General features: G+C 54.3%; 3 protein-coding genes across 5 annotated transcripts; all 3 read left to right on the forward strand.

Moving 5' to 3' along the window:
- Positions 1 to 556: 556 nt before the first annotated feature.
- On the forward strand, positions 557 to 22,109 carry EIF3D (eukaryotic translation initiation factor 3 subunit D). 3 transcript variants are annotated; one of them, XM_035340076.1, is made up of 16 exons: positions 557 to 727; positions 954 to 1,088; positions 1,366 to 1,411; positions 1,799 to 1,935; positions 2,040 to 2,125; positions 2,633 to 2,705; positions 2,831 to 2,946; positions 3,161 to 3,293; positions 3,913 to 4,060; positions 4,302 to 4,432; positions 4,917 to 5,002; positions 5,179 to 5,308; positions 5,775 to 5,917; positions 6,914 to 7,194; positions 7,662 to 7,700; positions 22,094 to 22,109. In XM_035340076.1, the coding sequence occupies exons 2-15, from the start codon at positions 966 to 968 to the stop codon at positions 7,673 to 7,675; spliced, it is 1,647 nt and encodes a 548-aa protein (XP_035195967.1). In that variant the 5' UTR covers positions 557 to 727; positions 954 to 965; the 3' UTR covers positions 7,676 to 7,700; positions 22,094 to 22,109. The 3 variants fall into 3 exon arrangements, with proteins under 3 accessions (XP_035195967.1, XP_035195959.1, XP_035195977.1); XM_035340068.1 differs by lacking the exon at positions 22,094 to 22,109 and having other exon boundaries at positions 7,662 to 7,762; XM_035340086.1 differs by lacking the exon at positions 22,094 to 22,109 and having other exon boundaries at positions 2,834 to 2,946; positions 7,662 to 7,762.
- On the forward strand, positions 8,116 to 15,231 carry FOXRED2 (FAD dependent oxidoreductase domain containing 2). The gene is made up of 8 exons (XM_035340053.1): positions 8,116 to 8,815; positions 10,298 to 10,549; positions 11,243 to 11,512; positions 11,889 to 12,055; positions 12,695 to 12,860; positions 13,146 to 13,387; positions 13,735 to 13,905; positions 14,160 to 15,231. The coding sequence occupies exons 1-8, from the start codon at positions 8,301 to 8,303 to the stop codon at positions 14,408 to 14,410; spliced, it is 2,034 nt and encodes a 677-aa protein (XP_035195944.1). The 5' UTR covers positions 8,116 to 8,300; the 3' UTR covers positions 14,411 to 15,231.
- On the forward strand, positions 15,454 to 23,102 carry TXN2 (thioredoxin 2). The gene is made up of 4 exons (XM_035340096.1): positions 15,454 to 15,582; positions 15,680 to 15,840; positions 16,890 to 17,013; positions 22,357 to 23,102. Exons 2-4 carry the CDS (start codon positions 15,680 to 15,682, stop codon positions 22,471 to 22,473), a joined length of 402 nt encoding a protein of 133 aa, XP_035195987.1. The 5' UTR covers positions 15,454 to 15,582; the 3' UTR covers positions 22,474 to 23,102.
- Positions 23,103 to 23,423: the final 321 nt, after the last annotated feature.

Below are 23,423 nucleotides of genomic sequence, written 5' to 3' on the forward strand. Positions count from 1 at the left end.
ACCCCTCCCGTCTGCGCTCGTGCAGTGCCTTCTGCTGGTGGTCGTCGGGGGGGATGAAGGTTGGTAACTCCTCTTCCTCACCACCAGCTGACCCCCTGCCTCTGTACAGACCCAGCTGCTCCTTGGCTCTTGTCCAAACCACCAGGTCGGTCGCAGCTGGATTTTGAGACAGGTTCCCCATTGTTGTCAGGAAACAGCCTCTGAGAGGGGCCCCAAGACTCCTCGTTGCAGGTAATTCGCACAATAATAAGCAAAGACACTCAGCAACATCTGTTTTAATGCGATTAAGCGAGCCCCCATTCTTCCACTCCTGGCTTTAATAACAACGATTCTTTTATTTAGAAATCATTAATGCGATTAAACAAGCCCCCATTCTTCTATCCCCGGCTTCAAGATCTGAAGTATTTATTTTACTAAGCGTTTATTTTACTAGTACGAGCGTTTATTTTACTAACTTAAGTGTTTATTTTATTAAAGAGGGGGGCGGAATCCTTCTTTTACAGGACTTTACACCACATAACCCGACGGCTCCCCCCGCCCGGCCGCCATGGCGGCTCCACCTCCCGCCCCCACCCACCCGCCAACTTCCGCGCTTTACGGCAGCCGCGCTTCCCTCCCTTCCTTCCCCCTTTTGCGACAGTCGTGTGGCGATGACGCGCTAAGGGCGGGCCGGGCGCCGCCGCCGCCTCTTTGCCCGCCGCCATCCGTCGCCATCGGGGCCGTGCAGGTCAGGGGGGCGCCGGGGCTGCCCCGAAACTCCTCAGGGACCCCCCACAAACCCTACCGGGACTCCCCCGAAGCCCTCCTGGGACTCCCCCCGTGTTCACCGGGACCCCCCCGGCCCCGCCCCGGCCCCGCCGCCGGTTCCGGTGGGCTGGGCCCCAGCCCCCCCTCGGGCCCTTCCCGTCAGGGCCCGGTAACTGAGGGTTTTTTCCCCGTTTGTTCCCTCGCAGGAGGTGTAAGCCATGGCGAAGTTCGTGACCCCCGTGATCCAGGACAACCCGTCCGGCTGGGGGCCGTGCGCCGTGCCCGAGCAGTTCAGGGACATGCCCTACCAGCCCTTCAGCAAAGGAGACCGCCTGGGGAAGGTACCGGCGTCATTTCGTGAGGCGTTACGGGCACTGTGCTAGCCCTGACAGCCCTCCCTGCACGCTGCTGGCCTGCCTTGCATTGTGCCTTGGCTGCTCTGTGGTGTGTGCTGGTTGGGGCAAGCGTGAAGTGCTTGTAAGGGGGGCAGGAAGAGCTGGGAGTTCAGAGTTACTTCTGGAGACCACAGCAATACTTGCTTCTGTTGCTTGTAGTCCTGCATGTATAAAATCAGAAAAACATCGTGTTAATACTTTGACTCTGTGTGTTTGTCCTCAGGTGGCTGATTGGACAGGAGCCACGTATCAGGATAAGAGATACACAAGTACGTGTTGTCCGGTGGCTGCCCCTCTCATTTACTTTATGCAAAGCTTCCTTCAAACGTCATCCCTGCTTTCATGTTCCTCACTGGCTCTGTAGTGGCTTCCCGCACACCTCAGCAAAAGAGGCTCCTTAAATTCAGGAGCATGTGTCACCACTGGGAGAGCTCCATGCGACTCTCCCTGTCCTTAGGGTTTTCTCAGGGGTTTGTTCTACCTCATGGCTGACACTTCTCTGGGAGGACTGAAGCAAGGAGGAAGCGTCGCGTAAGGCAGGAGTCCCACTGCATGCATCAGGCTTGAGTGAAGGCTTTTGGAGGGAATTTCAGGGGGGTGGAGTGTCAGGTTTGTTTTTCCTAGAAGCTTGGAAGCAAGCTGATCTTTATTTCTAGACAAGTACTCGTCACAGTTCGGTGGTGGAAGTCAGTATGCGTATTTCCACGAGGAGGATGAGACGAGCTTCCAGCTGGTGGACACAGCCCGGACGCAGAAAACTGCGTACCAGAGGAATCGTATGCGATTTGCACAGGTAATGCTTGTTTCAGAAACAGCTTCAAAGGAGAGATTGAGAGATGCACAATTACTTTGTCACTAAAACATCTTCTGTTATTTTTTTTTCCTGCATTTCTGCAGAGGAACCTGCGGAGAGACAAGGACCGTCGGAACATGCTGCAATTCAGCATGCAGACGCTGCCAAAGAGTGCCAAGCAGAAGGAGAGGTGAGGGCCTCAGAGATGAGCATTCTGTACTCGTGTTGGAGTGTGTGAACGTGCTGTCGACAAATTGGTTTAGTTACTGCAACAGAATCCACTAGGCCTAACATTAGAAAAGAATTTCAGGGTATTTCGAGTCCAGTGTTTTGCTGACGTGACTGGTAGTTACAAGCATGGGTTTCGAGCAGGAGAATCCTTAGGAAAATCTCCTAAATCCTTAGGAGAAATTTTGAATTGAATTTGGAAGGTGAATGTGACAATTTAAAGCAGGTTGTGCCCTTTCTGAAAACTGTGTCGTAGTCATTAAGGATAAAAATACTTGGAGAGTTCAGAGTGAAGAACAGCTTTCAGTGCCTCAGGCATTTTGATCAACAGAACGCTCAGCAAATGTGTCAGTGGCTTGGTGCCTAAAAGCCTTGTTCCTCTGGTGGTAATTTGGAAGTGTAGGAGTCATTGTGGCATGTAGGAACCGAGAAATTGTCTTCATGGCTTTTCACGTATTTATCACTTCAGAGATCGTCTGCGTCTACAAAAGAAGTTTCAGAAGCAGTTTGGAGTGAGGCAGAAATGGGACCAAAAATCACAGGTAAACTAGCGAGTTCTGACGCCCTGTGATGGCTTAGTTTCTCTGCTGTGCTCGTGGGGAAACTTCGGCACCAATCCTGATGTGCTGTGTCTGTTTCTCTCTCTGTTTCGCCTCTGGCCGCACAGCAGAAGCCTCGTGACTCCTCTGTTGAAGTTCGCAGTGACTGGGAGGTGAAGGAGGAGATGGATTTCCCTCGACTGATGAAGATGCGCTACCTAGAGGTGTCAGAGCCACAGGACATGTGAGTTCCTAAAGCAGCCAGGGGCGTGTTTCCTGAACTGACCCCATTTTTGGAAAGCAGGAGGGTGGGGGTCTCCTGGCCTAGTCCCATTGTTCACATTGAGGTACCCGGAGTGGGAGTGGAAGACCCAACCATCCCCTCAGTCCTGTGTGGTTTGTGGGGGTGGTGGTATTTGCACGAGGGTATTGAGCAGATCCTCCTTTTCTCTCTGTAGAGAGTGCTGTGGAGCCCTAGAATACTACGACAAAGCCTTTGACCGCATTACAACAAGGAACGAGAAGCTGCTGAGGAGCATTAAGCGCATCTTCCACACCGTCACCACTACTGATGACCCAGTTATCCGAAAGGTACGCTCGCTGGTTTGCCAAACCCTGCAGTGTGCTTTTCATTGCTCCCTGTTGTTTGAGACCTGCTGTCACGGTCAGAGCAAAGTTAAGAGGTGAGCAGAAAAAAATCCATGCTTACAAAGGGCAAAAAGCATTAGCTGGTATTTTTATTTTCCCTAGGTCCACAGCGGAGCTGGGTTAAGGGAAAACTGGGGAATACTGGCCAAGGAAAAGCTGTAGTTCTGGAAAAACAAGCAAACCATACTTAGGCTATGATTGAAAAGAAACTTTTTGTGCCAGAGACCTGCTTTGAGAGGTTTCTACTTTTGGAGATGACAAAGTCTCAGAGACTTCTCTTTATGACTGCCAGCGATAAGGAACCGTGTCTTTTCACAACAGATTCCCACATTACAATGGGTTCCTTATTTTATCCTTTGTTTAATAAGGGTTGAGCCTGGATTGCTGGGTAGTACTCGTGATTTATCTAGCAGTCAGTAATGTACCCACCAGTGTAGCTTCCAGAGTGTGGGAGAAGAAATTCATGACCCATTTTGCCAACGCTTCTGATCTTGGCCCGGGAGAGGGAAGGGGATGTTGGTTAATATTGCTTAAACACAGTGTTTTCCTTCTGTACCCGTAGCTGGCCAAGACCCAAGGGAACGTGTTTGCCACGGATGCCATCCTGGCCACACTGATGAGCTGCACTCGCTCTGTGTATTCCTGGGACATCATTGTCCAGAGAGTTGGATCCAAGCTTTTCTTTGACAAGAGGGATAATTCAGATTTTGGTGAGGAAAAGTCCTGAAAGTAGTTTATGGTAGTCTCACTGTTCTTTATGCTTTTTATTATTAGAAGTATTACTTGGTTCTGTGTCTCAGTGTCCAAACTGAGACACCTAGAACAACCTGATTGCTGCAGTACACTGTGGAACTTTGAGTAGTGACCTGCTTTAGCGTGGGGCTAGAAACTCCGTGAAGCAGAGGTGGTTACTCCCCAAGTATAACTGTTTTTGACTGGTTTTCTTCCCAGACCTCCTGACAGTGAGTGAAACAGCTAATGAACCACCGCAGGAAGAGGGCAACTCCTTTAATTCTCCCCGCAACCTTGCCATGGAAGCCACCTACATCAACCATAACTTCTCCCAGCAGTGTCTGAGGATGGTAAGGCCAAGCAGCCCTGGGTAGTAGGGGGCTGTGATCTGGAGAGTCTGGAGAAGAAACTTTATTCAGACTCCTTTAATACAGCAGTTCAGTACAACAGTGTTATAATTGACAGAGGTACTTTACACTGATGTTATTTCAGTTTTGAAGGAAGTGGATTACATATGGTGAGCAGCACAACTTTTTTTGTAGAAAGATTTTCACCTTTATCCCCCAAAGAGGAGATCCCACTCCCACTGGTGAAGGAAGCAGGTCTCAAAGTACACTTATTAAAGCCAAAGTGCAATAGAAGTAATGTTTACAGCAAGGTGACTGTAGTGGAGATGAGCATTCTCATCAGCTGTCTGATTTTTTTGGTGTGTTTTTCTATGTAGGGAAAATCAGTTACTGTTGCTATAATGGCATAATTATCCATTAGGAGAGTTCTTGTGTGGTTTTCTTTTTGTTTTCATCCCCTAATAAACCCTTCTGATTCCTTCTGCAGGGAAAGGAGAAATACAAGTTTCCCAACCCGAACCCTTTTGTGGAGGATGACATGGATAAAAACGAAGTAGCTTCTGTTGCATACAGGTACGTGAATTTCTCTCTGCCGCCCAGCTTTGGTGAGGATGCAGAACGTTGGTGTGGTTTGCAGGCAAAACTAGAGAGAAATAGTGAACAGACAGAGGGTGAAAGGATTTTGCCGAGTTCTTGCATCTGGAAGAGACCAAGGCTGATAAATAACCAGCTGGCTTGCGTGTTTGCAGATACCGAAGGTGGAAGCTGGGAGATGATATCGATCTCATTGTCCGCTGTGAGCACGACGGAGTGATGACGGGAGCGAACGGAGAGGTGTCGTTCATCAACATCAAAACGCTGAACGAATGGGATTCCAGGGTGAGGAAGAGTGAGATCCCAAAGCTAGCTCTAAATGCGTCACTGCTGCCTGACACGCCAGGTACAGCAGGCGAGACGAGACAAACATCCGGTGGTGCCCCCTGGGTTGTTACCTTCCATCAAATCACAGCTTTGGTGGGCTAGCAGCGCTGATATAAGTCTCCCCCAGGTACAAGGTAGTTGGTTTGAACCCTATCGTTGTCCCCAGGTGTTGTGTGCAGTAGTCAGCATGTTCCAATGCTGCCCTCATGAACTCTTCCCTCACAAACTTCCTCCTAACCAGTGCTACATAATCCATGCTGTTCACGTTTCCCCCTTCCCGGTGCAGGGCCTTGCTCTGCAAGCTGCAGTTTGGATTCCCTTGTGTGGTATCATAAGGCAGATGGAAGAAACTTCCCTACGCCATGGCTGAAGCGGTGACTGCTGCTGGCTTGTTAGGTTCACCTTGGTTTTGATTCTCTCTTAGTACTGCAATGGAGTAGACTGGCGCCAGAAGCTTGACTCGCAGAGAGGAGCTGTGATTGCCACGGAGCTGAAAAACAACAGCTACAAATTGGCCCGCTGGACATGCTGCGCGCTGCTGGCTGGATCAGAGTATCTTAAACTCGGGTAAGGCAGGTTTTTCACACCAAACATCTTTCAGGTGCGTTTTCCGTGATTTAACGTGGTATGTTTCACAGCGAAACATCGGCAGAATGTAAGCAATCATAAAATTGCCTCACAGTTTGAGCGGCAGTGGGGGAAGCTCGCAGTAACGGTGCCGCTGGTGACCCAGGCTTTAGCGTGAGCTGCTTCCCCTCAAGGTCTGATTGATGTGCCCTCCGTTGTGGCTGACCCTGGGAGACCTCCTGTCTGTGACAGGCAGGCAGCCTCCGCCGTTCCCAGCCTATTTGCTGAGATCGCCGACAAGGGAAATAAATGCAGTGGCCGTGCCACCTGTCAGGGGCTTGATTGAAATCCTCAGTGCACCGCTGCTGAGAAATTGGGTGGAGAGGAGGTATCACCGCAGCCCATTTGGAGCTGTCAGCTTAAAATCAGTTGAGAATGTGCCCCGTTATTGATGGCCCGAACGAACCACTTGCTGTGCTAGCTTCTGCCACTCATCCAGTTTCCCAGGCACACCGGTCTGAGTGCTTTTAGGGTGGTTTCTTCGCCCAGCACAGAGCGGGTGGGCCCCTAGCTGGGACTTGCAGCAGTAGGTTTCACCACAGATGATGTGGCTGGTACCTGTCTGTAAAGAGGGTAACAAAAAAGGCTCAGTTCTGGTGGTTCTGCAACTCAGAATTCTGTTCTTGGGTATGGGACATCTGTTTAGAGCCCAAACTCCCTGGTAATCATACAATTAATTTTTTTCTTTGAAACTAATTCTATCTTTCGTACTGTCCCGTTGCGTCTCGGCTAGTGGAAGGATTCCAGATAAGTTTGTGATGGAGTAAGCTTGTAGCCAGGAGATCCTCTCAGCTGTTAGTGTCGCAGGATGAGGATGGCTCTTCCTGCTCAGCCCAGAGAAGAAAACCAAACCCATCGTTCTGCTTTCCTTGATGGTGTTCTTTCAGTGGCTGGAATTAATCTCCTGCTGCTCCCCTCTTCCCCCTGCCCCGCTAGGTACGTGTCCCGTTACCACGTGAAGGACTCTGCCCGCCACGTGATCCTGGGCACGCAGCAGTTCAAGCCCAATGAGTTTGCCAGCCAGATAAACCTGAGCATAGAGAACGCCTGGGGCATCCTGCGCTGCGTCATCGACATCTGCATGAAGCTGGACGAGGGCAAGTACCTCATCCTCAAAGACCCCAACAAGCAGGTGATCCGAATCTACAGCCTGCCGGACGGCACCTTCAGCTCGGATGAGGATGAGGAGGATGAAGAGGAGGAGGATGAAGAGGAAGGTTTGTAGCATGGTTGATAGTTGATGCTTTTAAATGATGTACCACCGCTCCCAAGGAAGAGGGTAACGTACAGAGCACAGGGCCTGAGCACTGGGGGGGGGGGGGGGCGCGCGAAGCTTGCCACGGAGCCTCATTCAGTGCTGCTGGGATTAGGGGCGAGGTTAATTAATTTCAGCCAATAGCAGGCACTGAATTTACTGGTATTGGGATTTTTTTAAAACTATGGTCTTAGGAGTGTAACACTGTAGCATTACCTTGGCTCTTCCTGTTTTATTGCAGGCAGGTTAGGCTGCTGCCTAAAGCCTGTCCATGGCAGGGGTGGTGTGGGGGGCAGTGGGGCAGGAGATGGCCCATTACTGCAGGGAGCTGAAGCAGCTGTGGGGTCAGGGCGCTGCTGTAGGGGGTCAGCGTTTGCTTTCTGCACCCCCCCACGTGCGGGGTTCCCTTACCCTTCGCTTCCCTTCCAGAGGAGGAGAGCTGAGCGGTGGGGCTGCGCGGGGAGGACCGTACCGCACCCCAGAAGCCGGCAGCGGGGCCGCACGCCTGGAATAAAGTCACTTTGCTCTGCGCCAGCCTCCTGTCTTCTGTGGGGCGGGGAGGGAACGGGGGTCGGGTCTCTTCCTCCGCCGCCGCCACCCGCCGTCCTCCCTGCGGGCGCCTGTCCCTTTAAGCGCCCCTCCCCGCCCCTCGGCCACGTGGTCGGCGGCGCGCGGCGGCGCCCTGCTGCCGGCGGCGGGAAGCGGCAGCGGCGGCGTCACGTGACGCCGGGCGGCGGCGGAGGCTCCGGCGCGCGCCTCCCGCCGGCTGCCCACCGCGCGTGGCGAGCGGCGCGTGCCCCAGGTGCGGCTCCGGCGGGGGGGGGGGCAGGTGAGGCGCGCGTCGCGTGCGGCGCCTCGCGGGCGGTGGCCACGCCCCGCACGCTATTGGGCGGGGGAGGACGGGGGGCAGCAGTGCCGCGTTCCTATTGGCTAATGGCCGGCGGGGGGCGGGGCCTGCCGGGGTGAGGCGCTGAGGGGTGGCGGCGCCATGTTGGGCGGCGGGGCCGTCTTGTCCCCGTTCCCCTCTGGCGACGCTCCCGCTGCTCTCCCCACAGCGGCCGCCCCGCCATGGCTCATGGCATCCTCCTGCACCTCGCCCTCTGCGCCGGTGCCCTCTGTGCGGCTTGCGGTGCTGCTTTCGTCTACCACGACTACTGCGTGCTGGGGGCCGGCCCCTCGGGCCTGCAGGCGGCCTACTTCCTCCAGCGGGCCGGCCGCGACTACCTCGTCTTCGAGCGCAGCCACGCGCCCGGCAGCTTCTTCGCCATCTACCCCCGGCACCGCAAGCTGATCAGCATCAATAAGCAGTACACGGGCAAGTCCAACAGCGAGTTCAACCTCCGCCACGACTGGAACTCGCTCCTCAGCCATGACCCCCGGCTGCTCTTCCGCCGCTACTCCCGCCAGTTCTTCCCCCACGCCGACGCCATGGTGCGGTACCTGGAGGACTTCGCTGCCCTGCTGGAGCTGCGGGTTCAGTACAACACGGCCATCGTCCACGTCACGCTGGACAAGGATCCGCAGGCCTGGAACGGCCACTACTTTGTCCTGACAGACCAGAACAGGCAGAACTACAAATGCAGGTAGTGGGCGAACTGGGGGCCAGCCATGCAGCTTTCCACACACGTTCTTAAACTGACCGATTCGTGGAATAAGTTAGGTTGGCAGAGATCTTTAAAGGTCGTTTTGGCCACACCCGTTACCCAAAGCTGAGCCAGCTCTATCAGGTTGTTCAAAGCCTTGCCCAGTTGAGGTATAAACATCTCCAAGAGTGGAGATTTCACAGCCTCTCAGAGCCTGTGTCCCGGCCCTTACCCACCATCGCGGTGAAAAACATTTCACAGGGTTCAGCGGGGCATGTGGGGGAAGTAACAGCTCCTGGGAAAGCGTTGCAACTTTATGTTTCAGGTACCTGAGGAGCTGGCAGGGCAGACACGAGCTGGCTGCCATCGCCGTGATTTCCATGCCTGATGCGTAAGCTGGTGTAAATTGGTGCTGTGATGCCTAACCTCAGTTAACCCGCATGTGCTTAGAAAAAAACAGTGTTTAGAAGCATGCCCCAGTTAGCTGAGGCCCTTAGCTGGCACAGAACCAGCAGGAGGAAACGGGGGAACAGTGGGGTTGCCACGAGAGAGGGAACGGACTGCGAGAAATCACAGACGAGGCTACTACAGATCCCCAGATCACCCTTCCCCTTGTCACGCTCACACACACCCTGTGCTGTTACTCGACTACATTCTTCAAAAACATCTACGAGTTACTCATGTGAACATACGGAGCGTATTTCTCAGTTCTCCTGAGAGCCTCAGATCTACGCCAGCAGGTCGTGCTGGCTGTCACTCGGAGGTGCGCTGGCTGGCAGGCTTGGAGGGGACAGAATGTGGTATCGGGCACCCACGCAGCACGAGTGAGTTCCTCGCGGGAGCTGTGTAAGCAAGGCTGGGACCGCAGGCGCTGCTGCGAGCCTCGGCTGCCTGCTACTTCTTTCTAAGTTGCAAAGATTTCCCTAATATTGAAGCAAAAGCTCTTAGGGAAGGATATAAAAGGATTACTTGATTTGCTTTTAGCGTTAACAGAATTGTGGCCAGCATATTTTTAAGAACAGGAGCTGTATTTTAAAATCTCAAAACCGTTTTCCATCCCTGTTAAGAACGGCTTTTGTTCCGTTCTATGGAAACGTTCTATGGTTTTAAATCAAAGCGCTTCTTATCAACCTGTGAAACGCATTAGCAGTATCCGCACATCCGCAGATAACTGAGGGAGATGAGGAGACAAGCGCAGCTTACACGGGCTGCATCCGCGCTGACTTTTGCCGTAATGACATCAGGAGTCCTCTTTGGTGGCCTAATGCCAGGGAAGGTGGGAGCGGGTCGTTAGGTGAAGCTGGAGGGAGGTTTCTGGAGGGGTTTCTCTCAAACCAGAGCATTCGTAGCACCGATCGACCTTGTCAGCCGACTCAGCGTGACTGGAGGGAACACGTCCCCAGTGGTAGGAGCAATGAGATGGGAAGGCAGTCCGATTTCCTGCAGTTCCCGTATTCCCTAATGCTGTCCCTCTTTTTGCAGCTCTTTGTTGGTTGCCACCGGCACGTGGGTCCCCAACGTGGTGAACTTCCCTGGCTCGGAGTACGTGGAGGGTTATGAGACGGTGTCCGTCAACCCGGAGGATTTTGCTGGCCAAACCGTGCTGATCTTGGGCCGAGGAAACTCGGCCTTTGAGACGGCAGAGAACATTCTGGGCGTCACCAATTTCATCCACATGGTGAGCCGGTCCCGCGTGCGCCTCTCCTGGGCCACGCACTACGTCGGGGATCTGAGGTAGGAAACTGCTCTTCTTCCTGATGGAGCTGGATTACGAACAAATGGGAGTGGCTACGTGTCCAGGAGGCTCGGCAGTTCTGGGGCTGGCTGAGGAAATGTGGGGCCTTTCACCTTTAGGTCCTTGGTTTAAAGCAGCCCAGGTTGCAGCTGCTGAACACAGGAGCTTTACGAGAGCTCTTCAAGGTCGGCGTGAAATAGGAAAGTGTTCCCGTGGAATTTGCATCATTGAGAAGTGCTGGCTCCCGAGTTGTTCCCCTGCTTGCAATCACAGAAGAGAGCTTAGATATTGAACGCCTCACACAAGGGCAGCGCTGTGATCAGAGATTAAGCCTGGGGCTCGGCAGCCCCACATGTGGTTAATTGCTCTGCGGCCGACTCCTTGGCTGACTGCGAGCGCGCTCTGTGCCTCTCCGCCGCGTCTTTCAGCGAGGCTAATAGCGCTGCTGCAGCCAGCGGGAACGCGGCAAGAATTAAGGCATTAATGAGCGCTCAGGAGTGGGGCCAGGGGAGGCTGAGCTCCCCTCTGTTGTGCCAGGCACACCAGGGAGCACACACATGGCTCACGGGGGTGAGGAACAAGGGATAAACCTCTCCTGGTAAACTTGTCCCGTTCCCGGGAGCTGACCCCAAGCCCCGCATCCCACCTCTCTTCCTTCTTGTAGCCTTTCTCACCCTCCCCTTCCTTCGTAGAGCAATTAACAACGGCCTGCTGGATACGTACCAGCTGAAATCACTGGATGGACTTCTGGAGGGGGACCTGGAAGATCTGGCCATCGTCAAGGACAAGAAGGGGAAGCTGCACATCACGCTCCGGTTCTACCTGGAGAACAGGAATACGAGCGCAGGCATCGACTCTGTCACCCTCCCCCAGGACGAGCTGGATAATTTTGCTACCCGCGCGCCTTACGACCGTGTCATCCGCTGCCTGGGCTGGAAGTTTGACTTCTCTATCTACAACAGGTGAGGGACGACCAGGGCCTGGGGGGAACAGGAATTTATAGCAAGACACTGAAGGGCCTGACCTGGGAGGGGAGGGAAGGGCAAGCAGGGCAGTGGAGGCTCCTCTGCTGGCAGCACCTTCCAGACTTCCACGTGCTCCAAGTTTCGTGGGGCTGCAAGGTCCTGTGTTGGCCCTGCAGCTGCATTCGTGTCCCTTGCCTTCTGGAAGGTCCTTGGTGACGTTACGCACTTGGGAGACTCATGAGTCCCACGGAAGGCAGTGGGGACATGAAGCAGTGTCTTGTGTCTGCAGTCTAGAGTATGTTGTATAGGAAACCCATTTTATTTTTCCACCCCTGCCCTATCTGACAGCCTGCTCTTCTCTCTTGCACGTCAGATCTCTTAGAATGATGCCAGGAAGAGGGAATAAAAACAAATATCCTCAGATCAAACCCAGCTATGAGTCCAGAGGAGCTCGGGGGCTTTTTGTTCTCGGCACTGCCAGCCACTCCATTGACTTCAGGAAATCCGCTGGGGGGTTCATCCACGGCTTCCGGTACACAAGTGAGTGCTGGGGTGTACAGAAGGGCAGAGGCTGGGGTCCGGCGCTCCCTTGGAAGGAACAATTCAGAGCTTACTGCTGGAAAGGGATGACCCTTCATCCTCCGCTGGCAGCGAGAATAACAAAATGCAGCCAAGCTGCAGCTGCAGAGGGGAAGAGAGGCCATGGAAGTGACTCGGGGTCATATCTGAAGCCTGTGGTTGTCTTTGTTTTGTCTTGTACTTGTGCTGCCTGTTGTCTCTTACTTGCGTAACAATAGATTTCTGCCTGCCAGATACTCGGCCTGGTGACAGGCTGTGGGTGAGAGGTCTGCGCTGCGGTGTTAAAACCCGGCAGCTTTGAGCAGTCGGGAGAATTTCTGTGTCTGCGTGCAGCCTTCCCGTGCAACGCCTGCTCAGGAGTAACGAAACATCCCCAGGGACCCCTCTCCCCCTCACCAGCCACTTAGCGTCACTTCAGCTTTCCGAGGGCATCTCCACTGCAGTTACCAGCGAGCTGGGTGGGAGATCCTGCGCACACATGAGCTCTTCAGCTTCTTTATCGTGTCCTGCCACAATCCATGTGCAACAGAGCAATGAGATTTTTTTGTGTGTTAGTCTGGATTTTTAAACAAACCGTTCTTGTTTTTCTTAACGCCTCAGCTCGCGCAGTCCACCGCCTGTTGGAGAACCGCCACCACGGCGTCCCCTGGCCATCCGCAGTCCGCCCTGTTACACAGCTGACCAATTCCATCATCAAGCGGGTGAACGAGGCCTCGGGCCTCTACCAGATGTTCGGTGTCCTGGCTGACGTCGTACTGCTGAGAGAGTGAGTGAGCGAGCGATTGTTCCCAGCGCTGCGCTCCACAGAAAAGTTTGCCTTGAGCAGTGCTAATGGAGGGATCAAAGAGTCCAGGAACGTAAGGGAGTCTCTAACAGTAAATGCAGCCTTCCTAAGCTCTGCATCAAGTCCAGCCCAGATCTGTAGTTACCAAAAATAATTGGTAGCTGATGATGGCTCTTTGGCCTTAGCCTCGATCAGCTCTGGGGGAGTTGGATCCCACTTGGCTTTTCTCTGCCAGAAAAATCTTACAATTTTGGTTGCAATTCTTAGGAATGCCACAGCCTTTGAATACCTGGAAGAGTACCCCGTCGGAATCCTGGCTGAGCTGGAAACACAGACGGGGAGGAACGCTCCCGAGGGGCTGTTCGTCGTCATCATGGAGTACGGGAGGAATTTCTCGGGGGCTGACAAGGATGTCTTCTACTACAACCGAGCTGTGGGAGAGGCGCAGCACGCCTGGCAGTCCAACTTTCTGCACCCTGTGATTTACTACTACAAACGCCTCCCAACAGGTAAGTGTTGCAGCCTCTGTGAAGCCTCTGTCCAGCCAGTGCGTGTACTGAATCTTCACCCCTGGAAAGATCAACTCAGGGTGCAGCCTGACCTGCGAGGAAAGGAGTGTGCTGGGTAGCAGCACTAAAGCTTGAGCACGGTCCAGCCTGATGGGCAGTCCCTTCCCGAGTGAAATGGTGGGAATTACAGGGCTGCTCAGGACAGAGCTAGCAGAGGGGATTACAAATGAGAGTAAGGTAGGGATCAGATCAGGGCAAAAACTGCGACAGCTGTTGCGGCTGCATTCTGCGTCCCCTTTTTAATTCCATTTTGATTCCGAGAATTTCCCTTAATGGTCTCTTGGCAGAGCGTGAGGTGAAACTTCGTCCCGCAGACTGGCCTCTCCCCCGCCCGGATGCCATCCATCACATCGTGGAGGATTTTCTGACCGACTGGACGGCCCCGAACGCTCACATCCTGCCGCTGAGGCGTTTCTTGGAGAACTGCCTCAGCACCGACCTGCGCAGCTTCTTCGCAGGTAATTTGAGCCTCGGGTTGAGGTGGAGGAGGGATGTGAGGGACACGGGACAGGAGCGAGCTCTTCTGCAAATAACTGAGATCTCCCTGCGATGCGCTGCTGCTCTCACAGTCGGTCACACCTCTCTGATGTGCTGCTCCCCGGACAGTAAAAAGTGCTGGTGCTGCATGCGTGTTCCCAAAAGCCTTTGGGAATTGTTCTCTCTGGAGTGTCTCTGGTGAGTCTGATTTATTTTTTTGTGCTCTTCCTGGCAGAATCCTGTTTCCTCTTCGCCCTCACCCGCCAGAAGCTGCCTCCCTTCTGCCAGCAGGGCTACGCAAGGACGCAAGGACTCGCAGGGAGCGAGAGGCTCCGGCGCCACGCGGTAGCAGCCGGCCTGCTGGAGGATTTTGCTGCCGCGGACTTCTCAGGTGACAAACTCCCCGACGGGGACCAGCTGCTGAAGGACCACGTCGTACCCATCCGTCCCCTGCAGCATCTCGTGAATGCCAAGGACGAACTTTAACGTTTCTCAGGCCATGCAGAAACCCATGGTGCTGTTGTGACAGTACTGTAACGGAGATCCCCGGCAGGACTCTCCCCTCTCCCACACGCCTCTTCCATCCCCATCCCTTCTTCCACCCTTCACGAGTTGCCAAAGACCTGCTCCGATCTTGCTGTTACAGAAAGGACCGACGTGCTCCCAAGGACAAGGCAGGGCCTGGAATCCAGCGGCGCTGAGGCGCCTGCTTTGTCCTTGCAGTGCTCAGAGTAGCCTGAAGGTGGTGGTTATATCCTAGGCCAGCATCTGCAGCGACATCCAGGGGTCAAAGGAGGGAGATTTTAGGGGCGTTTGGGTGACTTATATTGTCACCTCCCTCTTGTGAAGTGACTTGTTCGTGTCCTGTGGCAGCCTGGTGCAGGCACGCTGCTCACTGGGTGCTGTGTGGGTTTCGAGATCTGTTTGTGTACTGAATCCAGAAGTGGTTCTCTGGGCAAACTTCATGGTATTTTTGCTGCCTGTTGGAGTAGGGCGGTGCTGGAGGTGGGCAGAGAGGGCCAGTGGGTTTTCATTAAGTCTGGGTGGGATAATTTCTCATTTCCAGGAGAGCACTACAAGAGACCCTTCGCCCTACGAGGCTGAGCAGCCAGTCCTAGGGCAGAGAGACTCATACCGAGCATGGCCCTTCTGCCCAAACGTTTTTCTTCTCTGGTACCAAACACCCTGAACCCCCCCCCTCCCCCTGTGTTTTATAAAGCATGTCCCCCATCCCTCCTATTTGCACTGCGTCCCCACAAGAAACTTCCAGGTGCACTTCGGTGACAAAATGCGTGTCCTGTGTCTTTCTCTACCCTCGGCTCACCCCAAAACCCCTCTCCTAAGGGCTGGCTGGGCGGTGGGCTGCGCTTTTCCTGCCCGTTTGTTATCCCCACGCGTTCGTGTGTCCCCCTCGGGGGGCTCCACGCGGGGCCGGTCTCGCAGTCCCCTAAATCCCCAGGAATTTGGGGGGGTGCGCGAAAAAGCTCCCCCACGAGGCATGGAAAAGGCTTCCCGTGGAGCAGCCCGCTCCGCCCCGAGCCGGCGGCTGGGCACGAGTGACAGCAGCAGCAGCCACTGAGATCCCGCAAGCGGGGCGGGGGCGGCTCCATCCGCAGAGACGGCCGGAAGCGGCTTTGGGCACCTGCGGGCAGGGCGAGGTGCGGGGCCGCGATCGCGATAGGGACCGGGGTGGCGATCGGGACGGGGATCGCGACCGGCCCCTTCCACCCTCACGCCCCCCTCTTCTCCCCGCAGATGGCACAGAGGTTGGCGATCCGTCGGCTGCTGGCCGTCCCCGGCAGGGCCTTGGGCACCTCCGCGGGCCGCCCGAGCGCCTTCAACGTGCAGGACGGCGGCGACTTCCAGGAGCGGGTGGTCAACAGCGCCAAGCCCGTCGTGGTGGACTTCCACGCGCAGTAAGTGCCCGGCAGCGCCGAGCCTCGGGGCACGGCGAGGCTCCGACAACGCCCTTCAGCGCTTCTCAGGGTTCAGTGCCCCCCAAAAAACACTGAGCGACATTACCGCGCATTTCGTACCTTCCCGCAGGCTCACGCTGTGTCTTTGCAGTTTTAGCACCGTGTGCTCTTGGGCCAGAGCTCTTGGCAGCCACACGGTACCAGCAGCAAAGTTTGTGGTCAATAAAACTGTTGTTATGCTCCTGCCGGTTAAAGTATTCCTCGATGTTATCCGCTGGATTAACGATACTGATTATATTGCTTTTTCACGTGTTTTCAGGGTCCTGTAGTGCTGTCATATGAGCTGTGGCTGATTCTGGGCAAACAGCCCCGAAACAGCTGCTCTGAACAGACCAAACTGATGAACCAAAACCAACATTAACTGGGGTCATCCAGGGAGAAGAGGACAAATAATGGAAAGCCTGAAACCCAACATGGAAGGAGGCTCAAAACTTACCAGAGCTTATGTTTTACATGAAAAGTGCACTCAGAGCTTAACTTGTATTTTCCATGGTCTGAGGGAGTTCACAGCTCCCTAACCAGTGTGTTTAGGTGCAGCGCTGTTTTCCCCTTATGGGGCCTTGCAAAATCTGCCGTGGCTGTCATGTTCTTGCTTTAAACAGCTTCTGTCTGCAATTTTTGCAGCTAACTCTGCAGTAAGTACACAGGCAAGTCTATGATAATCGGCATGAGCTGATAGGTGTGCAGGTGGCTGCCCCCATGCCTGACAGAAACACTTGCACCACGGCACCGTTGTGGTCATCTGGGTTCCAGTTCAACACGTGAGCAGGGCAGGGACAAACAGTTGAGCAGCAGAAGAAAGAGGACAGCCTGAGTTGGGGGAGCTGGTTAATGTTTATGCTCGGTGTTCAATGCCAGCAGTTTCCTCTGGTGTAGAGGTTGGGCTGAAGTTGAGAGATAAAACGATGGTAAAGGCACTGGTGTTCCAGCTTTCCCTGCCTGCTGCTGCTGCGCTTGCCTCCCCTCATGCCTGCTCTCTTTCTCCTTAGGTGGTGCGGCCCCTGCAAGATCCTAGGCCCCCGGTTAGAGAAGATGGTGGCCAAGCAGGAGGGGAAGGTGGTGATGGCCAAAGTGGACATTGATGATCACACAGACCTTGCCATTGAGTACGAGGTAGGAGCTGGAAGAGCACAGGCTCACCGGTGGTGGCAGCGCATAGCAGCTCCCTCTCCAGGGAGAGGTGTCTGCACAGCAGCAGTCTGGGCAGGGAGGGGAAGCCCAGGGCTGCTGCCTGCCTGTTCCCGGCCCACTGGGTCACTGCAGTGGGTGGATTTCACTGCATGCCCCTCCTCCAGCTTTGCCGCTTGTATTCGGCATCCCCACCTCTAAATCTGCAGAAATGTGTCCTTTAGGCCGTGCAGAAATCTGTCAGTGCAAACACAGCGTATCACAGAACGGCCGAGGTTGGAAGGGACCTCTGAAGATCACCCAGTCCAACCCCTCTGCCCAGCAGGATCACCTAGAGCACGTTGCAGGATGGCATCCAGGCAGGTTTTGAATATCTCCAGAGGAGGAGACTCCACAACCTCTCTGGGCAACCTGTTCCAGTGCTCCATCACCCTCACAGTAAAGAAGTGCCCCCTCATATTCAGCCAGAACCTTCCGTGCTTCAGTTTGTGCCCGTTGCCTCTCTTCGGGCACAACTGAGAAGCAACCGGCTCCACCATCTTGACACCCTCCCCTTTGATATTTATACACCTTGATGTCCTGCCAGTCTTCTCTCTTCCAGGCTAAGCAGGCCCAGCTCTCTCAGCCTGTCCTGGTCCCACAGATGCTCCAGTCCTCTAACCTTCTTCGTAGCCCTCTGTGCTCACTCCAGTAGTTCTGTGCAGCATTTTCCTGCAGGCACAGGCTGCTCAGGTGTAGGGCAGGGACATGAAGTAATAAGCCCCGTGCTGTTGCACCTCTTGACACGGTTCTCCGGGCAGCCAGCCCGTCCTCTCTTTCCCTCCCTTGCTGAGGATTTCTTGCTGGGTGACAGCATCCTGTCCTTAAGCTGCATCACAGGGGGTGGCGTGGGCTTTGTTTGGACAAGTGGAAGGCAGGTCAGAGAGTGCCTGTGCACAGCGGGAGCACACATCCCACTCTCAGCAAGTGTGGGCCTTGGTGCTTGTGTCAGTATTTCACACGCCTGCCCTGTGTGTGTCCCTGCACTGTCTCGCTCCCAGGAATGAGCAGAGTGACTGGAGAAGGCCATGGCTTCTGTGATTCCCTGTACTCCTACCCCTTCAGTGATCAGGCAGTTTAAGAAATGCAAAAATCCCTTTGACGACTCTGCTGGCCCCCGTTGTTTCTCCTTGTAAACAACAGTTCAGTCTGTGGAGTCAGGGCATCCTGCTGCTGTGTTCTGCGGAGAAGAAAGTGCTTAATTTTCACTTGGATAGCACACAGATGGAGCTGCTCCCTCCCCCAGGTGCCGCCCTGCTCCCAGGGCTGAAGCTAGCCCAAGAAGCTGCTCGAGATGCCCAGCAAACTGAACCAGCTCCTGAGCAAGCTGTCATTGCGTTAAGCCCGGAGGAGACGGCTCTGTCCTGTTCCCAAACCCTGCTGTGCTGGAAGGAGGAAGAAGCCGAAGCAGCTCATTCCCTCCCACTCCTTCCCAGGGAGAACTTTCTTCCTGTGCTGTGGTGGAGCGTCCACCCGGCTGCCGCCTGCAAATGTCACCGGCACCTTCCCCGGGCTGAGCACAAGAGCCTCCCGTGCTTTTTTTAGGTGGTGGCGTGCTCTCAGGCATGCCGGGCCGAGGGGGGCGAGTGCTGGCTCACTAGCAGGGCTGTGTGTTGCAGGCCTGAGGGCTGTGCAGCCTGAGGATGTCAGGGAGAACAAGTGGGAGAGGCTGAGGTTCTTTCAGTGGTGGTCAGTAGATAAATCCTGGTAGGTGCTGATGAGATTCTGGTAGCAACCATCCTAAGGAGAAGAGAATAGAGCTTAGTAGCTTAACTCCTGTGTTGTCCCAAGCCTTCCAGCAGGTCCAATTAGCTCACTTTACAAGAAGATGATCTCAAATGACTGGAAGACGGCAAGGGAGTGTGTGTACGGGAAGAAAGGTCTTGAAGAAGAGGCTGGAAGCTCCTTCGTTCCTCTAGTGTGATTGCTGACTGTGTGCACATCCACTGGGTGGTGAACGAGCAGCTGCAAGCATTTATCTGCAGGATCTGCCTGTCTTACAGCCCCAGTGGCATAGGTGCAGGCAGGATTCAAGCAGCAGAGAAGGGCTGGCTTCTTTCTGGAGCTTAACACGTAAACACAGCGAAGTTTTGTTTTGCAAGAGGTCCTGGGGATCATCCGTGCGTCCTCTGCTTTTGCAGTGATGATTGCACCCAGTCTTGACCCTTCTGCCTGTGGCTAAACTCTGTCCCTAGGTAGTGTTGGCGAGTAGGATAGCCGTGAATGGGTAAAGGAGAAATGCTTGGTTTGGTCTTCGTAGTCTGGGGCATCCTTCTCAAGGTAGAAGCTTGGTTTGTGCCCTGGGCACGTGCTTGGTCTTGCTGTGGAGTTGCCAGCTAAGGAGATGTGAGCAGACGAGCTGATGGGAAGACGCTGAGTCAAGATCAAAGAGGGACCGGAGGTGGTATTTGGGAAAGATCAGGGAATCCAGAGGGTTTTCTTTTAAAGCCTTTCCATGCGAGGTTAGATATCTGCAGGCTGAGAAGGCTTTTGTTTGGCGGTTTCAGTGTCCGTGTTACCCTCAAAACTCACTGCCAGGAAGTCTCCTTCCATCCGTGCCTATTCCCCTGCCACGTGCATGGCCCCCAGTTCGCTGCCCGATGGCACGGCATCATCTCCCGCGGGCTCCACAGCCTGGGGAGAGAACAGAGAGCCCCCGGGAGGAGCTGAGGAATGTCGCTGCATGCCTTCACGCCTGCTTCTCCCTGCCCTTGGCTCCAAACAATTCCAGCTAGCACGAAGCCCAGACGTGTTTCCTGCAACCAGAAAAATCCGGGCACCCTCCTCTGTCTGGTTAGCGCAGCACAGAAGGTCTTTCTGTGAGGATTCCTCCTTTTGTCTAGCACCCTTCTTCGCCAGCTGCTGCTGCTGCAGCCTGCTCTTGACCTCGAGCCCCAAGAGCAGGAAGGGAGGAGTACTTTTGTTTAATTTGCTTTCTCTTGAAATTCCTTAAATTCATTTTTTTGCCTTGGCCTGTTGCCCATGCCCCTTGGGAAAGGGCAGCCCCTGCTCCTGCTGCGGGTGGACACGTGAGCCGTGGGCAGCCCCGAAGAGCTGATGGGCACGGGGACATCGCTCATCGACAGAGCTCGTTCCTGTTACGCCTTGTTCCTGAAGCTGTGTGAAATCCTTCCCCCGTTGGTGTCCAGGGTTGTACAGAAGCCTCCAGTTTCAGATGGGAGAGAATTCCCTCAGTGCGAGTGCCGCCAGGAATAGCCCGCATGGCTGCTTTTATTTGTTTATCTGCTTGGGCAGTGCTGATCAAAAGCAGCCTGACTGTTTCCTCCATAAATGCTTTGAAGTGAGAGGAGGGTTTATTTAGGTTCAGTGCACACTGGACCCCCCCAGAAAAAGAAAGAAATCTAAACTTTCCCTTCTAGAAATTCCCAAGACATTTGCTTCGCAAGCAGCAAACCCAAGAACCTCAGGATTTCCTCCCTGCCACAAAAAGCGGAGCTGAGGCCCGCTCACGGCTTCCAATTTTGAGGTGCGCGGGTCTAAAACTGCCGTTGTGCTTTTCTCCTGGAGGCTGCTGGGTGTTTCTGCGACTTCTGAAAGCACAGAACCGGGCTCTGCTGCTGCCCCCTGGCACGCTGCCCCCAGCACGGACGTTTTGCCCAACTCGGGGACGCGTGGGAGGAGATGGAGGGAGCAAGTGCGCGTGAAGCGAGCCCAGTAACTCATGTTTGTGTTTTTTTTTGTCTGGTCCTCCGTAGTGCTTCGAAGAGTCATCTGGACCTGTCCTGGCCCTAACTGGGGTGATGTTTAACGTTGCTGGTTGGATGTGCTATTTTTTAGGAAGGAGCTGGGGTGACTGTGCTTGTTACTAACCCACCTTGCAAACCAGGGGGAGGCTCAGCAGGGCGTTGCCCATCAGGGGCAGGAGGAGACCAGTCAAATGCCGCGCTGGTCTGTCCTTTCTCACCCCTAAAATCCTAAAGGAAGGTGTCTTTAGCGCCGTCAGCACCGCTGGGGCCTGAGCTTCCGAGCCCTGCTCCAGCCGGTCACTAGGAGGAGCTGAAGAACCTGCTTCACCGCAGCGCCGTCACTCCCATCCCATCCCTTCGGATTGCACTGCACAAAAGCCCCCGAGGACAGACTGCAGGAACAGCGCTGGACCCGGCCAGCGGGACGGGGCGGGAAGGGAAGAACAAAATGTCCCTTTCATCTCTGCCTCCTGCTGGGAGGAAAGCCAGACCTCTGGAGGGTTTCCTGCAGGAAGGATTTGCGAGCGTGGCAGATCCTTGCTGGCAGCGGGGCTGGGACAGCTGGGAGCACACAGGGGAAGGCTGTGCAGGCTGGCAGATGGGCAGCAAGCGAGATAAGAACGGGACGTGTTTGGGGGGGGAGAGGCTTTGCAGAGATAAGAGCACCGGAGCTGAGGGTGGTCGTGCCAGCTGTCTGTTCAGCAGCACACAGGGCCAGAGCTCTTTGAGCTCTGGTGGCTCCTTCTCGTGATCGTGTCTACGAGGTTTCTTCTGTCGCTGTGTACCCAGCAAGTCCCTGAGGAGCGTCGTCATTTCCACTGCTGTTCTCTCCAGTAATTCCCAGAAAATTTTGTTTTGGACCAGGAAAATAGCATCCAGAGCAGTGCAGCTTCCTGCTGGCACTGGCTGGAGGGGCTTCTTACCCGATCATCAGGAATCCAGCTCAACAGCTAAAAGCTTAGGCAGAAAAGGAAAGATGGGTTGGGGTTGGCATTACTCTGGTCGGCCAGAGCAGGACGTCTGCCTGCTCAGTGATGGGTGGTGAGCCCTGCTCTAGCTCCTGTCGTATTTGGAGAAGAACGTGGCTCCAGTCTGGTACTGCCCTGGCCATAAAATGTCTAAAGATCATCATGTGTGAGAGGTAGCCTGATAAAAGACAGGGTTTGTTTGCTTATGATAGGATAAAAGGGAAAGAGAAGCAGAATTTGTACTGGAGAGGAGAAAAAGCTTTACCTTTTCCTTATATATTAGGCTTGGTTTTGCCTTTTAAACTGTGTTATTTGTAGGGGACGTGTCTGCTTTGAGCAGCATGGGGTCAGCTCCTTCACCTGCAGGTAGGGCCCTCAAAGCTGCTTCCAGACTGATTCCCTCAGCTTCCAAAAGCCAAGTCCCTGAAATTCGGAAGCAAAGCTTTAGCTAAGAGAAAAGCTTTCAGTCCCTTGCTAGCTGTAGTTGTCTCACTGTCCCCAGTAGCAGGGGAACCCAGAGGGACACAGCCTTGGAGCTCCATCTGGGATATGGGTGAAGCTGGGCTCCTCACAGACTCTACTTACAGGCACCTCTGTGTTTCTCTTGCCCCCAGGTGTCAGCAGTGCCAACCGTGCTGGCTATGAAGAACGGAGACGTTGTGGATAAGTTTGTGGGGATAAAGGACGAGGATCAGCTGGAAGCATTCCTCAAGAAACTCATCGGAGCCTGAAGTAAAAGGGTGGCTGTACCTCTGCCTCCGGCTGTGTCCATGTTGTGCATTCCTTGCCTGGGAGAGCTGAGGGGCACGTGGGCTGCCTGCCTTGTACAGCCTGGGGTTTTCTTTTGTTTGGGTTCTTTTAGGAGGTGGACAGTGTTGTAACCCTTCCTTCCTGCTCCCCCCTTCTCTTGAGCAGCAGTAGTTGTAAAGAGTGTGGAGGAGCAGGGCTGTTTTCTCTCAAAATTGGGCATGTGGCTGGGATTAGGAGCCCACCTTTATCAGCAAAGAGATGACATGTAGAACTGCTGCTGAGCTAAGAGGAGGAATGTCTCTCCTTCACCTAGCACCTGATAGCCCAGAGCAGAGGGCAGCTGCTCCCCGCAATATGTGGGTGCCTATCTGCCCTGGGTGGGTTTGTTTAAAGCTGGGAATGCCTTTGCCTTGTCTGTGAAGCCTGTTTTTATCCCGCTGTCCTCACGTCCCTGGGACAGGTACAAATGCTCTGCAAGTCCTCAGGCTCCTCTCATAATTTTATAAGAGAAAATAGAAGTATTTTATGGATCTCCTTTTGTAGGTCTGTAATAAAGAGAACTTTATTGTCACTTCTGTTTAGCTGGAGAATAAAACTTGATTCTCTGAAATCACAGGGAAGTCCCTCATCTGTCCAGAGAGGCAAGAGGCAGCACCAGCAGAGCAGTGGCTGGTTTCTAATGATGGGTTGGGAGAGAGCAGGTTATGACTTGATCCCTACTAAAAGGTAATGTTCCGAAAAACAAACAAGTGGATTACTTTCACAGGGCTTGCAGTGCTGCTCCCCTGTCCCCTTTGGGTGCAGCTGGACCCAGGCCTCTGGAAGGAGGGAACTTGTGTGTGCAGAGGGGCAGTGGCTCACACAAGAAGCTTCCTCTGTGCTGGCTCCCCACCATGCTTTTTTCACCTCCTTTCATGCCCAAGGAGTCTGA

This window comes from Oxyura jamaicensis, chromosome 1 (genome assembly GCF_011077185.1).
Source record: "Oxyura jamaicensis isolate SHBP4307 breed ruddy duck chromosome 1, BPBGC_Ojam_1.0, whole genome shotgun sequence".
Taxonomy (NCBI): domain Eukaryota; kingdom Metazoa; phylum Chordata; class Aves; order Anseriformes; family Anatidae; genus Oxyura; species Oxyura jamaicensis.

Bases quoted from the DNA above. Each gene is read 5' to 3' on its own strand.
- TXN2 (XM_035340096.1), top strand. From the start codon at position 15,680: ATGGCACAGAGGTTGGCGATCCGTCGGCTGCTGGCCGTCCCCGGCAGG. The intron at 15,841-16,889 runs GTAAGTGCCCGG...CTTTCTCCTTAG, and splicing joins GTGGTGGACTTCCACGCGCA to GTGGTGCGGCCCCTGCAAGA. The intron at 17,014-22,356 runs GTAGGAGCTGGA...TCTTGCCCCCAG, and splicing joins ACCTTGCCATTGAGTACGAG to GTGTCAGCAGTGCCAACCGT.
- EIF3D (XM_035340076.1), top strand. From the start codon at position 966: ATGGCGAAGTTCGTGACCCCCGTGATCCAGGACAACCCGTCCGGCTGG. The intron at 4,433-4,916 runs GTAAGGCCAAGC...TTCCTTCTGCAG, and splicing joins CCCAGCAGTGTCTGAGGATG to GGAAAGGAGAAATACAAGTT. The intron at 5,918-6,913 runs GTAAGGCAGGTT...CTGCCCCGCTAG, and splicing joins TCAGAGTATCTTAAACTCGG to GTACGTGTCCCGTTACCACG.
- FOXRED2 (XM_035340053.1), top strand. From the start codon at position 8,301: ATGGCTCATGGCATCCTCCTGCACCTCGCCCTCTGCGCCGGTGCCCTC. The intron at 8,816-10,297 runs GTAGTGGGCGAA...CTCTTTTTGCAG, and splicing joins AGGCAGAACTACAAATGCAG to CTCTTTGTTGGTTGCCACCG. The intron at 12,056-12,694 runs GTGAGTGCTGGG...TTAACGCCTCAG, and splicing joins CCACGGCTTCCGGTACACAA to CTCGCGCAGTCCACCGCCTG.